Here is a 14150-nt window from a genome sequence, read left to right on the forward strand (position 1 = left end):
AAGCAAAATATTTACACCTAATTAGACATTTTACTACTTGTATATTTGCATCAGTGACATAGTGAGGAGGAACATGTTATTAAAATAATAAATACTGGACGAAAATATAATTAAAGGGAGATAAATGTTGACCAAAATAATTTCATGGGCTAAAATAACAAACAGAACTTCATTCTTGTTGTAGCAGTGGAAGAATATTACTTGAATATTACTTCAACCTATGAATATTACTTCAACCGATGCAAAGTTTGTCGTCGAAATCCAATTATTTTATGTATATTTTAAACGGTGAGCGCTGGTCTAGGAGTGTTTGCTTTTTTTTTGCCTGACCATTTAGTGACTGTGGTTTGACTTTAGCTGAAATTAATTTTGCTGATGTGTTAGTCGTTGCTCCTTGGGTTACAGAAATGGGGTATTTCAAGCGCAAAAGATGATATTGATTATGGTAATTTTACAGTATTTCATCAACTTAACATTGTTAATAATTTGACAGTAGATCCAAAGTTGTCCAACCTGTTAACACAAGTTAATTTTGGTAGAGTGGCTGTGCCAGCAATCGGAGGGTTTCTGGTTACTGGGGTTCAATCCCCACCTTCTACCATCCTAGTCACGTCCGTTGTGTCCTTGGGCAAGACACTTCACCCCTTGCTCCTGATGGCTTCTGGTTAGCGCCTTGCATGGCAGATCCCGCCATCAGTGTGTGAATGTGTGTGTGAATGGGTGAATGTGGAAATACTGTCAAAGCGCTTTGAGTACCTTGAAGGTAGAAAAGCGCTATACAAGTATAACCCATTTATCATTTATTTATCATTTAAAACTTCGAAGGATGTTGAAAAGATTTTCAGCATATTACTAAAAACAGCAGAACACCAAAGCGCTTTGAGTACCTTGAAGGTAGAAAAGCGCTATACAAGTACAACCCATTTATTTATTTATCATTTACCCCCATTTAGAGGCTAGCAAATACTAAAAAAAAACATACTTTTGTCTTGAAATTTGTTTTTTAGAAAACATTTATTTTTTTGTTGTTGAAAAAAATAGCAATCTTGAATCTTTAAAAAAAAATTTTTTTAATTTAAAAAATGTTTTTAATTGGATGTTTTAATATAAGCAACATGTTTTGAGTATAAAAATCGATGTGTTCATGTCAAATATTGCAATAGTACTAGAATGATGTCAAGAATGTTAGAATAAATTAATATTTTGAGAAGAAAAAATCCTCTATTCGGGAACAAAAAGTAGGTTGGGAAAATGGGGTTGATTGTCACACTATTTCTCGCCACCAGAGGGCTCTGTCTCTTAAATTGTGGTATGGAAATTTAGAGAACTACAGTTTGATCAGTGCTCGCCTACATAGTCTTCTTTGGAGCAAGACAGCCAAACTTGAGGTGAGAGGATTTGGTTTTTTTTCTTGTCAAATTGTAAATATTCAGCTCCTCACTGTTTTGGGATCTTACTCTGGATTTATAACAAACTAAAGTTAATTTTAACAAATGTGAAGGGAAAGCTATAGTTTGGATTGTAATTCCAGTTGAAGTTGGGTGTCCCGTATATTCCAATACCAACTACACATAAATTACATTACATTGTTGTCCACATGATTGAAAATGGAAAAAAAGTTGCACATCTATTTTCCATGGCAGCACCTTACTGCACATTGTATGTTGCCTTGCAACAAAATGGAACTAATTGGTCAACAAACACACTTCCCTACCTCTAGGTATCGTCCCCTGAACATGTAATAATGAGATTACCCTCCTAAAAGTAATAATGCTGCTTTTGTTTCGTCTCTTAGTGTGACAGAGGTGATGTTGGCTGTCGCTCGATTCATTAATCATGCATGCCTAGTTCTGTTGGCCACTAGTTAGTTAGGAGACAGGAGTGCGGCTTGTTCTTCACATTGCTTCCATGGCTTCCTCTGGAGAATGCACGCTCTGGAACATTCTAAGTGTTTGCTTCACAGCACTGCAGACAAGTGAGTAACCTGCAATGAATTACATACTTTTCTAGTAATTATATATGCATATATCATCAACATGGTTGTAGTAGTGCACATACTGAAGGCTCTTTCTACTTCTCCCTGTCACCCATTTTATTGTATCTTTGAAGTTTTACTGTATAACATATAGATCAGTATAGTATAGTTCATCCATATACAGGTGTAGACTGTATTTTTATTGTTAAATAGTTTGTTGTTGTCTGACATGGTTTTGGCTCAGCGTCAGAACTGTCAGCTTTAATTATACACACACACAAACACACTCATGCACTGACACACAAAATTGTAGATGGGGGTGAGGGGTTAATTATTTCAGGATCGTTGAGGCACTGGAAATGAGGTCATGGATTAATTCTATACTGACCTATTTAAATATATACATTGGCAAATAGATGCATCATGTTTTATAAAGTGAACAATAGATGCCTACCTGCATAAGGTTCATGGAGACAAAGTACATAATAGTCACATGCATGCATGCGTACATACATACAAAGATAGATACATACATCTGTAAAGCCATTGATCGATAGATCCAGTACATATACAGCTGCATATAAACTACCGTATTTTTCAGAGTATAAGTCGCACCGGAGTATAAGTCGCACCTGCCGAAAATGCATAATAAAGAAGGAAAAAAACATATATAAATCACACTGGAGGCCGGCCAAACTATGAAAAAAACTGCGACTTATAGTCCGAAAAATACGGTACATAGATACCTACATCTACAAAGCAATCGCACAATATATTCATACATGGAGACATCTTTACATGTATGTATGTGTGTGTCCCCATCAATATCTTTCACATCTGCTTGGATTGTTAATGGGTTTGGGATTTTTGGGTAATAATTTGACCTTCCTTCTGGTTTTTAAGGTTGATTTGCTGAGCAAAGTCATGTGATGTTTTCTCTTACATGTGTTTCAAGGTCTTCTATTGCTGAGAAGATCATATGCCTCTTATTTGGTCTTCTGTTGTCCGACGCATCACCCAGTCAACAGCCTTGTTGAAGATTAGGGCTGACATCACACACACTTGTCTTACCCGTCTTCACCTGGAATGCAAGGCTTCCGTTTCCCACTTTACAAGAGAAGTTGACATAGAAGGTCTTAATGCGATCCACTACAGTATGTGCTTTAGGATCCCGTACATTCGCAAGATGTCCCAGAGGATGTGTCTGTGGAGGCTGTCAAACACCTTCTCAAAATCAACACAGTTGGTATAGGTCTGTCTATAGTGCAAATGTCTAGTTGATGCAACCCCTCCTCTATGAAATCCTGCCTGTGTATTCCTAAATTGTTCGACTGCATCTGAGATTTGTTGCATGGTAAGCTTTGCCATGATCTTACTGTTGGAGGGTGATCCCACACCATTTGTTACAATCTCTCTTGGGTTGCCATCCTAATGATGACCAGTCATCAGGTATTTCCTTTTTCTCCCAGACAGTTGTGAACAATGGCCCAAGAACGCTAGCAGAAAGCTCCGGGTCTGCCTTAAATACCTCTGCATTTAGATTATCTTGGCCAGGCGCGTTCCCATGACTGTAACACTTCTCCTATACTCGGTGGTTCAATGCTAATGTCCAGATCATTGTTTGCCTGCTGGATATTAGCTTCTGTTGTAGGTGGTTGTTTATCCAATACTTCGTTAAAGTGTCCCAGAAGTCTGCAAACTGTTGGTGATTAGACGATGTTTGCCAAAGACTATTTTGGTATTCTTGTAAATCTGCCCTTGGTCTCTTTTCCTGGTTGCCTCTCTTGCTGGATTAGCTAAATATTTTACGTATGCCCGTTTGTCAGCTCTGGCTTTAATTTGAACTGCTTTGTTTGTTTCTTGGTACTGTTTTTTTTAGCTTTCTTTCAGCTGTTCAAATGTCGTTCTAATTACTTATTTCTTTAACGCCCTCCTGGTTTGCCATGTGTCTTCAATCAACCAATCCTTTTTCTTCTGCTTGTACCTCAAGCAGGATTCACTAATTCACCAATATCACTTCCATTCACCTCTGTATGTTCCTCCATATCTGCTGGTGCCTTAAATCTGTCACTCACTTGTAGTACAAACCAACCTTTAACTTTTGGGCCATGTCATTTGTCACTTGTGCTCTTTGGTCCCCATTTTCCTCTGCTTTTGTTTGAGCACAACTATGACGGTCGCTACCAACATCAGCTCCCAGTTTAACCTTGACATCAAGTAATGATCGGTTGAAGGTCTATCTGATTCTTATCCCTTCCGTTTGGAGAGTACCAGGTCAGTTTATGGATGTTTATTTGTTAAAAGAGGGTTTCCCCAATTACTAGGTCATGAGTGGTGCAAAGTTCTACAAGCCTCTCTCCATTCTTATTCATAGTACCACAGTCCTCTTTTCTCATTGCCCTGTCATACTCTGTGTTGCCATTCCCAATTTTGGCATCACAATTTCCATGTTGTGCCTTGGTGTTGTAACATAACACTAAATTATAGTTGTATTGATTTGTTTTCTTCTGTCTGATTTTCATTAGACTACCATTGACAGCTTGCCACTCAGTTCAGCTTTTCTCTGCTCCTTTCTGTAAAAGGACTACTCCATCCCTGGGATGTTCGTCAATCCTCCTTGAGTACATTACTGGTTTCTCTGATACTGTACATCTGCTTTCACTTACTCCACATATGTCTAGGTTGTATCATCTGCTGTTACTTGTGCTAGTTTTTCTGTATCATACATTGTCTGTACATGCCAAAATCCTATCAAACCTACTCAGTGGCCTAGTGGTTAGAGTGTCCGCCCTGAGATCGGTAGGTTGTGAGTTCAAAACCCCGGTCGAGTCATACCAAAGACTATAAAAATGGGACCCATTACCTCCCCGCTTGGCTCTCAGCATCAAGGGTTGGAATTGGGGGTTAAATCACCAAAAACGATTCCCGGGCGCGACCACCACTCCTGCCCACTGCTCCCCTCACCTCCCAGGGGGTGAACAAGAGGATGGGTCAAAAGCAGAGGACAAATTTCACCACACCTAGTGTGTGTGACAATCATTGGTACTTTAACTTTTAACTTTAACACAGTCTTAAGTTTGTCAGTCAGAAGTTCCGCCTTCCTGCCATTGGCTTCCATCCGGCTTTCACCATTGGCATTCATCACAGCATCTGTCGATAGCCCTGAAAGTCCATCACACCCTGTAGTATTGATTCCTTCAGTTGTTGTTTCCGTAACAAACTAACTACGTACATACACACTTACATACGGAGATATGTACATACATACTTAGATACATGCATACATAGACACATACAGTACACACTGTACATAAAGTGATGTTGATCAAAAGATACAGTTAACCATGAATTGATTAACGTGGACCCCCGTTAAACAAGTTGAAAAACTTATTCGGGTGTTACCATTTAGTGGTCAATTGTACGGAATATGTACTGTACTGTACAATCTACTAATACAAGTCTCAATCAATCAATCAATCAAAAAAACATGCATATGTACATACAAACTTACATTCATATATATATATATATATATATATATGTAAATATATGTATATATATACATATATATATATGCATATATACATACATACAGTGGGTACGGAATGTATTCAGACCCCTTCAAATTTTGAACTTTGTTTCATTGCAGCTATTTGCTAAAATCTCAATAATTCATTTTATTTCACATTTTGCAAATTTATTTTAAAAAATTCAATACTTTAATATACTTTGGCAGCAATTACAGCCTCAAGTCTTTTTGAATACGATGCCACAAGCTTGGCACACCTATCTTTGGGCGGTTTCGCCCATTCCTCTCTGCAGCACCTCTCAAGCTCCATCAGGTTGGATGGTAAGTGTTGGTTTTCATTAGGATGTCTCTGTACATTGCTGCATTCATCTTAGTCTAGTTTGGTAGGTGACCAAGAACCCGGTGGTCATTCTGTCAGAGCTACAGCATTCCTCTGTGGAGAGAGGAGAATTTTCCAGAAGGGCAACCATCTCTGCAGCAAAACACCTATCAGACCTGTATGGTAGAGTGGCCAGAGGGAAGCCAAATTCTTAGTAAAAAAAAAATGTTGCCAACATACGCCTGAAATACTCTGATTATGAGAAGATTAATCTGGTCTGATGAGACAAAGATTAAACTCTTTGGCGTGAATGCCAGATGTCATGTTTGGAGGAAACCTGGCAGCGATCATCAACAGACCAATACCATCCCTATAGTAAAGCATGGTGGTGGCAAAATCATGCTGTGGGGATTTTTTTCAGTGGCAGGAACTGGGAGACTACTCAGGATAGAGGGAAAGATAAATGCAGTAATGTACATCCAATGCTTCCCATTCAACCTGATGGATCTTGATAGATGCTACAAAGAGGAATGGGCGACACTGCCCAAAGATAGGTGTGCCAAGCTTATGGCATCGTATTCAAAAATACTAGAGGCTGTAATTGCTGCCAAAGGTGCGTCAACAAAGTATTGAACAAAGGGTCTGAATAATTATGTAAATGTGATTTTTTTTTTTTTTTTTTAATCAGGCTAGAATTAAGGTTTTAGAATGGCCTTCCCAAAGTTCTGACTTAAATGTGTGGACAATGCTGAAGAAACAAGTCCATGTCAGAAAAACAACAAATTTAGCTGAACTGTACCAATTTTGTCTAAAGGAGTGGTCAAAAATTCAACCAGAAGCTTGTGGATGGCTACCAAAAGCGCCTTATTGCAGTGAAACTTGCCAAGGGACATGTAACCAAATATTAACATTGCTGTATGTATACTTTTGACCCAGCAAATTTGGTCACATTTTCAGTAGACCCATAATAAATTCATAAAAGAACCAAACTTCATGAATGTTTTTTGTGACCAACAAGTATGTGCTCCAATCACTCTATCACAAAAAAAATAACAGTTGTAGAAATTACTGGAAACTCAAGACAGCCATGACATTATGTTCTTTACAAGTGTATGTAAACTTTTGACCACGACTGTACATACTTATGTACATACATGCATACGTAGATACATACAGTACGTACATACAGTGATATTGATGGACAGATAATGTACATACAAGTACATAAATAGTTACATACATACATACATACATACATATACATGCGTTTCTTATTTCATTTGTTTCATGGTCACAGGTGGTCTGGTGGTGACCGTGAAGGAGTCCACCATCGAAGTGGTCCGAGGAGATTTTGTCATCCTGCCTTGTTCCTTCTTCACCTCCAGCCCACTTTCAAGACTCAACATCATCTGGACACTTGCTCCCTTCTCCAGTCCATACTCCCCCATTCAGGTACGGTACACTCACTACTACAACTATTATTACTAGTAGTGCCAGTACTACTAGTACCAGTACTACTAGTAATAGGCTCTTCTTAGCTGTAATGGCTGAAGTTCAGTGTGATCCAACCTTCCAGGTGATCGTGTTTGACCACGGCCAGATTATAGAAGACCCCTCCCTCATTGGTAGGGTGGCTTTCACAGGTGTGTTGTGTATATTTCATAATTATTTTCACAACTGGTCTTAAAACTACATTTGATGTTTCCAATGTTAGCTATTCCATTAAGTGGCGACATCATGGTGAATGACACGCGTGTATCAGATGCTGGCGTTTATCGCTGCATGGTCAACAATCCTCCCGAGACTGCGGATCCTGGCATAGGAGAACTGGTCCTCAGAGTGCTGGGTAAATCTATACTGTACTGTATTGTATACTGTACAACATACACACTTCTTTGTGCAACGCACTTTTATCATTTTACCAAATTACGTTTTGTATTCTTACTTTCGTCATTCAGGTATTACTAGCAATTGTATTCATTGATAGTAAAAATTTACCACTGATGACAAAAAGATCTCAATTTTTTTTAAATGAAAAACGTCATCTAATGAGAATTACGTCATTTTTCGAGAAAATAAATTGTATTCTCTCAAGGAGAAAGGAAAAAGTCTTAATCTGCCATCAAAAGAGTTCATTCAGTAGATTAATATATAATAACCTGTAAAAGCTATGATTGTGTAGCCTTCTTCATCAAAAATAAGTTATGGGAATGAAAAATGACAAAGGCTGTAAGATTATGTAGAACAAATCATTATTGTGACGTTGAAAAAGAAAGAAATCATCTACTGAGAAAATAAAGTTGTAATATTTTGTTATATAGCTGTAATATTAAAAGAATGAATGATCATTGATTTGTAACATTTTAACAAAAAAGTTGAGATAAAATGGCAAAATCATGAGAATAAAATGTTGATATTATGAAAATAAAGTTGTAATATGAGAGTAAAACGTCAATATTATGTGAATTAAGTTGACATATGAGTATATATGAGGTTAAAGTTGAATTAGTTTAAGGAAAAAGTTGTTATAATATGAGAATAAAATTATGAGGGTAAAATTGTAATACGACAATTAAGTTGTAATATTAAGAGAAAATCTGTGAGGCAAAAGATGTAATATTTTAAGAACATGTTATATTATGAGCTTACAAATGTAATATTACGAGAATACAATTGTAACATTATGAAAGTTAAGTTGTAACATGAAAATAAAATGATCATATGATAACAAAATTGCAATATTGTAAGAATTAAGTAGTAATATAAAAAAAAAACAGGATAATCCAATCCAATCCACTTTCATTATATAGCACATTTTAAACAACAAAAAAATAAAACCAATATAAAAACAATCTAAAAATAAATATGATTAAAAACGATTTTAAAGGGTAAAACCAATTAAAACAATAAATAGAAATCAAAATGTAAAAACACAGTCGACCACACAACTCACGTAATGTTAAAAGCCAGAGAATAAAAGTGGGTCTTATTGTATTGTATAATATTCTAAGAATAAAGTTAGGATATTTTGGAAATTAAGCTGTAATATTTAAAGAATTAAGTTGCAATATGGCAATAAAGTAGTTATTTTGGTGGGGGGAATCATAAACTTAAAGAACTAAAGCAGTATTTTCATTATGAAGAAAAAAAAGGGTTCCCCCTGAGGAACAGTGTGTGAATGTACTCGTACTGCATGTATTACACGTACATGTGTGGTATGTGCACTAGATGTCTTCTGTATGTCATGAAGGTGTACTGTGGGGTATACACTGTGGTGGTCTACACAGCACTCCAGCTGACGTTTGATGTTGTTCATCATCAGTGGCGCCCTCGCTGCCGGCGTGTGAGTGGGAAGGCAAACTGGCGACGGGAGGAAGTGTCACCCTGTCGTGTTCTGTAGCAGAAGGGATTCCCACTCCTGACATCCACTGGGATAAACTCAACCCTGAGGAGATTTCTCTTCCCATCAACATGGAAGGTCAGAAAACATTTGAAGCAGACGTAGGTCAAAGGTCACATGGTTTTGTTCTTTCCTTTCTCAGACGATCTGTCCGGCTCCGTCCAAATCGTCAACGTGTCGTCTCAGACGTCAGGCTTGTATCGTTGCTCCGCCTCCAACGTCCTGGGGACCGAGAACTGCTACGTCAACCTGTCCGTCTACAGCGGTGAACATCTTTGATCTCCCAGCATGCTCTCTGTCTCCTTTCCCAATACGCTGATTTGGATTGTGGTTTCACGCTTAGCATTGGCCGGCAACTCCTCAGGGATCCTGCAGGGGGTGCTGTTGACCTTATCCATGGCTCTCATGCTGCTGGCCCTGCTGCTGCTCAGCTTGTGGCTTCACCGCACAGGTCAAGACGGACGATGGAAGACCTCCGAGGAAGAGGAGGAGGAAGGTTACAATGAGATCCGCTACACTCCATCACTGATAAAGCGTTCCTTTGTTTGACCCGCTACGAAGACGCCATATTGGTTTAGAAATAAACAATCCATACTCTCACTTTCCTTCTTCTAACTCACACTGTAGCCATGGCCAAAGGTATACATTATTAGGGGAAAGGTGCATTACTGCCATCTAGTGGTGGAAGAATAATAAGCACCAAAGTACTGCCCCAGTCTTACGAGCAAAAGTAAAATAGTATGAGACTAAAGCCTTTTTTTTTTTTAGAAAGAAAGAACTTGAATTTATGGAGCATAATGTCTTTTACTCTTTAGTACTACTTTACAAAAATAAAATCCGTTTTATGAAAAGCAGTAATATTTTGATTATATTTTAAATATGACTTTTTCAAATCAATATTAAATAATCATGAGAAAGTTGTCATATTTTTTATTTAAATCATTTAAAAAATGTAATGTTCTGAGTGGTTTTAATTTTGATTTTTTTTTATAAACACTATTAAAATCTCAGTCATATTTTAGCTTAATTATAAGACTAAAGTGACAAGAGAAAACCATCCATCCATCCATCTTCTTCCGCTTATCCGAGGTCGGGTCGCGGGGGCAGCAGCTTAAGCAGGGAAGCCCAGACTTCCCTCTCCCCAGCCACTTCGTCCAGCACCTCCCGGGGGATCCCGAGGCGTTCCCAGGCCAGCCGGGAGAGATAGTCTTCCCAGCGTGTCCTGGGTCTTCCCCGTGGCCTCCTACCGGTCGGACGTGCCCGAAACACCTTCCTAGGGAGGCGTTCGGGTGGCATCCTGACCAGATGCCCGAACCACCTCATCTGGCTCCTCTCGATGTGGAGGAGCAGCGGCTTTACTTTGAGCTCCCCCCGAATGACAGAGCTTCTCACCCTATCTCTAAGGGAGAGCCCCGCCACTCGGCGGAGGAAACTCATTTCGGCCGCTTGTACCCGTGATCTTGTCCTTTCGGTCATGACCCAAAGCTCATGACCATAGGTGAGGATGGGAACGTAGATCGACCGGTAAATCGAGAGCTTTGCCTTCCGGCTCAGCTCCTTCTTCACCACAACGGATCGATACAGCGTCCGCATTACTGAAGACGCCGCACCGATCCGCCTGTCGATCTCACGATCCACTCTTCCCCCACTCGTGAACAAGACTCCGAGGTACTTGAACTCCTCCACTTGGGGCAAGATCTCCTCCCCAACCCGGAGATGGCACTCCACCCTTTTCCGGGAGAGAACCATGGACTCGGACTTGGAGGTGCTGATTCCCATCCCAGTCGCTTCACACTCGGCTGCGAACCGATCCAGTGAGAGCTGAAGATCTTGGCCGGAGGAAGCCATCAGGACCACATCATCTGCAAATAGCAGAGACCTAATCCTGCAGCCACCAAACCAGATCCCCTCAACGCCCTGACTGCGCCTAGAAATTCTGTCCATAAAGGTTATGAACAGAATCGGTGACAAAGGGCAGCCTTGGCGGAGTCCAACCCTCACTGGAAACGTGTCCGACTTACTGCCGGCAATGCGGACCAAGCTCTGACACTGATTATACAGGGAGCAAACTGCCACAATAAGACAGTCCGTTACCCCATACTCTCTGAGCACTCCCCACAGGACTTCCCGGGGTACAGGGTCGAATGCCTTCTCCAAGTCCACAAAGCACATGTAGACTGGTTGGGCAAACTCCCATGCACCCTCAAGGACCCTGCCGAGAGTATAGAGCTGGTCCACAGTTCCACGACCAGGACGAAAACCACACTGTTCCTCCTGAATCCGAGGTTCGACTATCCGGCGTAGCCTCCTCTCCAGTACACCTGAATAGACCTTACCGGGAAGGCTGAGGAGTGTGATCCCACGATAGTTGGAACACACCCTCCGGTTCCCCTTCTTAAAGAGAGGAACCACCACCCCGGTCTGCCAATCCAGAGGTACCGCCCCCGATGTCCACGCGATGTTGCAGAGTCTTGTCAACCAAGACAGCCCCACAACATCCAGAGCCTTAAGGAACTCCGGGCGGATCTCATCCACCCCCGGGGCCTTGCCACCGAGGAGCTTTTTAACTACCTCGGCAACCTCAGCCCCAGAAATAGGAGAGCCCACCACAGATTCCCCAGGCCCTGCTTCCTCATAGGAAGACGTGCTGGTAGGATTGAGGAGGTCTTCAAAGTATTCCCTCCACCGATCCACAACATCCGCAGTCGAGGTCAGCAGAGCACCATCCGCACCATACACGGTGTTGACACTGCACTGCTTCCCCTTCCTGAGGCGGCGGATGGTGGTCCAGAATTGCTTCGAAGCCGTCCGGAAGTCGTTTTCCATGGCTTCCCCGAACTCCTCCCATGTCCGAGTTTTTGCCTCCGCGACCGCTGAAGCCGCACACCGCTTGGCCTGTCGGTACCTGTCTGCTGCCTCAGGAGTCCTATGAGCCAAAAGAACCCGATAGGACTCCTTCTTCAGCCTGACGGCATCCCTCACCGCCGGCGTCCACCAACGGGTTCTAGGATTACCGCCACGACAGGCACCAACTACCTTGCGGCCACAGCTCCAATCGGCCGCCTCGACAATAGAGGTACGGAACATCGTCCACTCGGACTCAATGTCCAGCACCTCCCTCGTGACATGTTCAAAGTTCTTCCGGAGGTGGGAATTGAAACTCTCTCTGACAGGAGACTCTGCCAGGCGTTCCCAGCAAACCCTCACAATGCGTTTGGGCCTGCCAGGTCTGTCCGGCATCCTCCCCCACCATCGCAGCCAACTCACCACCAGGTGGTGATCGGTAGAAAGCTCCGCCCCTCTCTTCACCCGAGTGTCCAAAACATGAGACCGCAAATCCGATGACACAACTACAAAGTCGATCATGGAACTGCGGCCTAGGGTGTCCTGGTGCCAAGTGCACATATGGACACCCTTATGTTTGAACATGGTGTTTGTTATCGACAATCTGTGACGAGCACAAAAGTCCAATAACAGAACACCACTCGGGTTCAGATCCGGGCGGCCATTCTTCCCAGTCACACCTCTCCAGGTTTCACTGTCGCTGCCAACATGAGCGTTGAAGTCCCCCAGTAGAACGAGGGAATCACCCGGGGGAGCACTCTCCAGTACTCCCTCGAGTGAATCCAAAAAGGGTGGGCACTCTGAGCTGCCGTTTGGCGCGTAAACGCAAACAACAGTCAGGACCCGTCCCCCCACCCGAAGGCGGAGGGAAGCTACCCTCTCGTCCACCGGGTTGAACTCCAACGTGCAGGCTTTGAGCCGAGGGGCAACAAGAATTGCCACCCCAGCCCGTCGCCTCTCACTGCCGGCAACGCCAGAGTGGAAGAGAGTCCAGCCCCTCTCAAGAGAAGTGGTTCCAGAGCCCTTGCTGTGCGTCGAAGTGAGTCCGACTATATCTAGCCGGAACGTCTCCACCTCACGCACTAGCTCAGGCTCCTTCCCCCCCAGCGAAGTGACGTTCCACGTCCCAAGAGCCAGCTTATGTAGCTGAGGATCGGACCGCCAAGTGCCCTGCCCTCGGCTGCCGCCCAGCTCACACTGCACCCGACCTCTATGGCTCCTGCTATGGGTGGTGAGCCCATTGGAGGGGGGACCCACGTTGCCTCTTCGGGCTGTGCCCGGCCGGGCCCCATGGGGACAGGCCCGGCCACCAGGCGCTCGCCATCGTGCTCCAGAGGGGGGCCCCGGTGACCCGCGTCCGGGCGAGGGAAATCTGGGTCCTTCGTTTGTGTTCTTCATGGAGGTCTTCGAGCTGCTCTTTGTCTGATCCCCCACCTAGGACCAGTTTGCCTTGGGAGACCCTACCAGGGGGCATAGAAACCCCCGGACAACATAGCTCCTAGGATCATTGGGACACGCAAACTCCTCTACCACGGTAAGGTGGCAGCTCAGAGAGGAGACAAGAGAAAACATTTTTTATATTTAGGATAGGAAAGTAAATTTATGACTTTTTTTTTTTTTAGAAAAAAATCTTACAAGAATAAAACCTTGATTTTATAAAAATTAAGCCTCAACATTTTTTTCCTGAAAAAAACCCCATTTAAATCATATTTTTATGAGAGTAAAGTATAAATTAAATAAATTGCTTGACCTAAATACTCAAATTTTATGACAATGAAGTCAGTGTTAAAACTAATCTTTTGAGAAAAAAAAAATCACAAACTTGTTTTTTAGAACAAAAAAAGAAAGTAATCTGTTTTTTAAGACTACATATTAAAATCAGACAAACAAAGTATACATTTTAGGAGTAAAAAGCAACTATATATCTTTTTATAACCAAGTCATTAAGTTGTTTTTTATTACATTCACATTCCTTTTGGCTGGGTGTATATTTAAAAAAAACCTGATTATTGCTTGATTTAATTGCAGTTTTCCCGGTGTTAGTGGCTGAAAATGTTTAGAAGAAAAAATGAATTCAATCCAG

General features: G+C 42.0%; 1 protein-coding gene across 2 annotated transcripts; it reads left to right on the forward strand.

Moving 5' to 3' along the window:
- The first annotated feature begins 1370 nt into the window (after positions 1–1370).
- LOC133607134 (immunoglobulin superfamily member 11) lies at positions 1371–9998 on the forward strand. 2 transcript variants are annotated; one of them, XM_061961599.2, is made up of 8 exons: positions 1371–1388; positions 1865–1975; positions 7121–7275; positions 7400–7466; positions 7538–7669; positions 9146–9301; positions 9366–9488; positions 9567–9998. In XM_061961599.2, exons 2-8 carry the CDS (start codon positions 1909–1911, stop codon positions 9770–9772), a joined length of 906 nt encoding a protein of 301 aa, XP_061817583.1. In that variant the 5' UTR covers positions 1371–1388; positions 1865–1908; the 3' UTR covers positions 9773–9998. The 2 variants fall into 2 exon arrangements, with proteins under 2 accessions (XP_061817583.1, XP_061817582.1); XM_061961598.1 differs by having other exon boundaries at positions 1796–1975; positions 9567–9997.
- Positions 9999–14150: the final 4152 nt, after the last annotated feature.

The sequence above is a fragment of the Nerophis lumbriciformis genome, linkage group LG09 (genome assembly GCF_033978685.3).
Source record: "Nerophis lumbriciformis linkage group LG09, RoL_Nlum_v2.1, whole genome shotgun sequence".
NCBI lineage: Eukaryota > Metazoa > Chordata > Actinopteri > Syngnathiformes > Syngnathidae > Nerophis > Nerophis lumbriciformis.

Coding starts and splice junctions, on each gene's coding strand:
- LOC133607134 (XM_061961599.2), top strand. CDS start 1,909: ATGGCTTCCTCTGGAGAATGCACGCTCTGGAACATTCTAAGTGTTTGC. Junction 1,976..7,120: donor CTTCACAGCACTGCAGACAA/GTGAGTAACCTG, acceptor TCATGGTCACAG/GTGGTCTGGTGGTGACCGTG. Junction 7,276..7,399: donor GTCCATACTCCCCCATTCAG/GTACGGTACACT, acceptor CCAACCTTCCAG/GTGATCGTGTTTGACCACGG.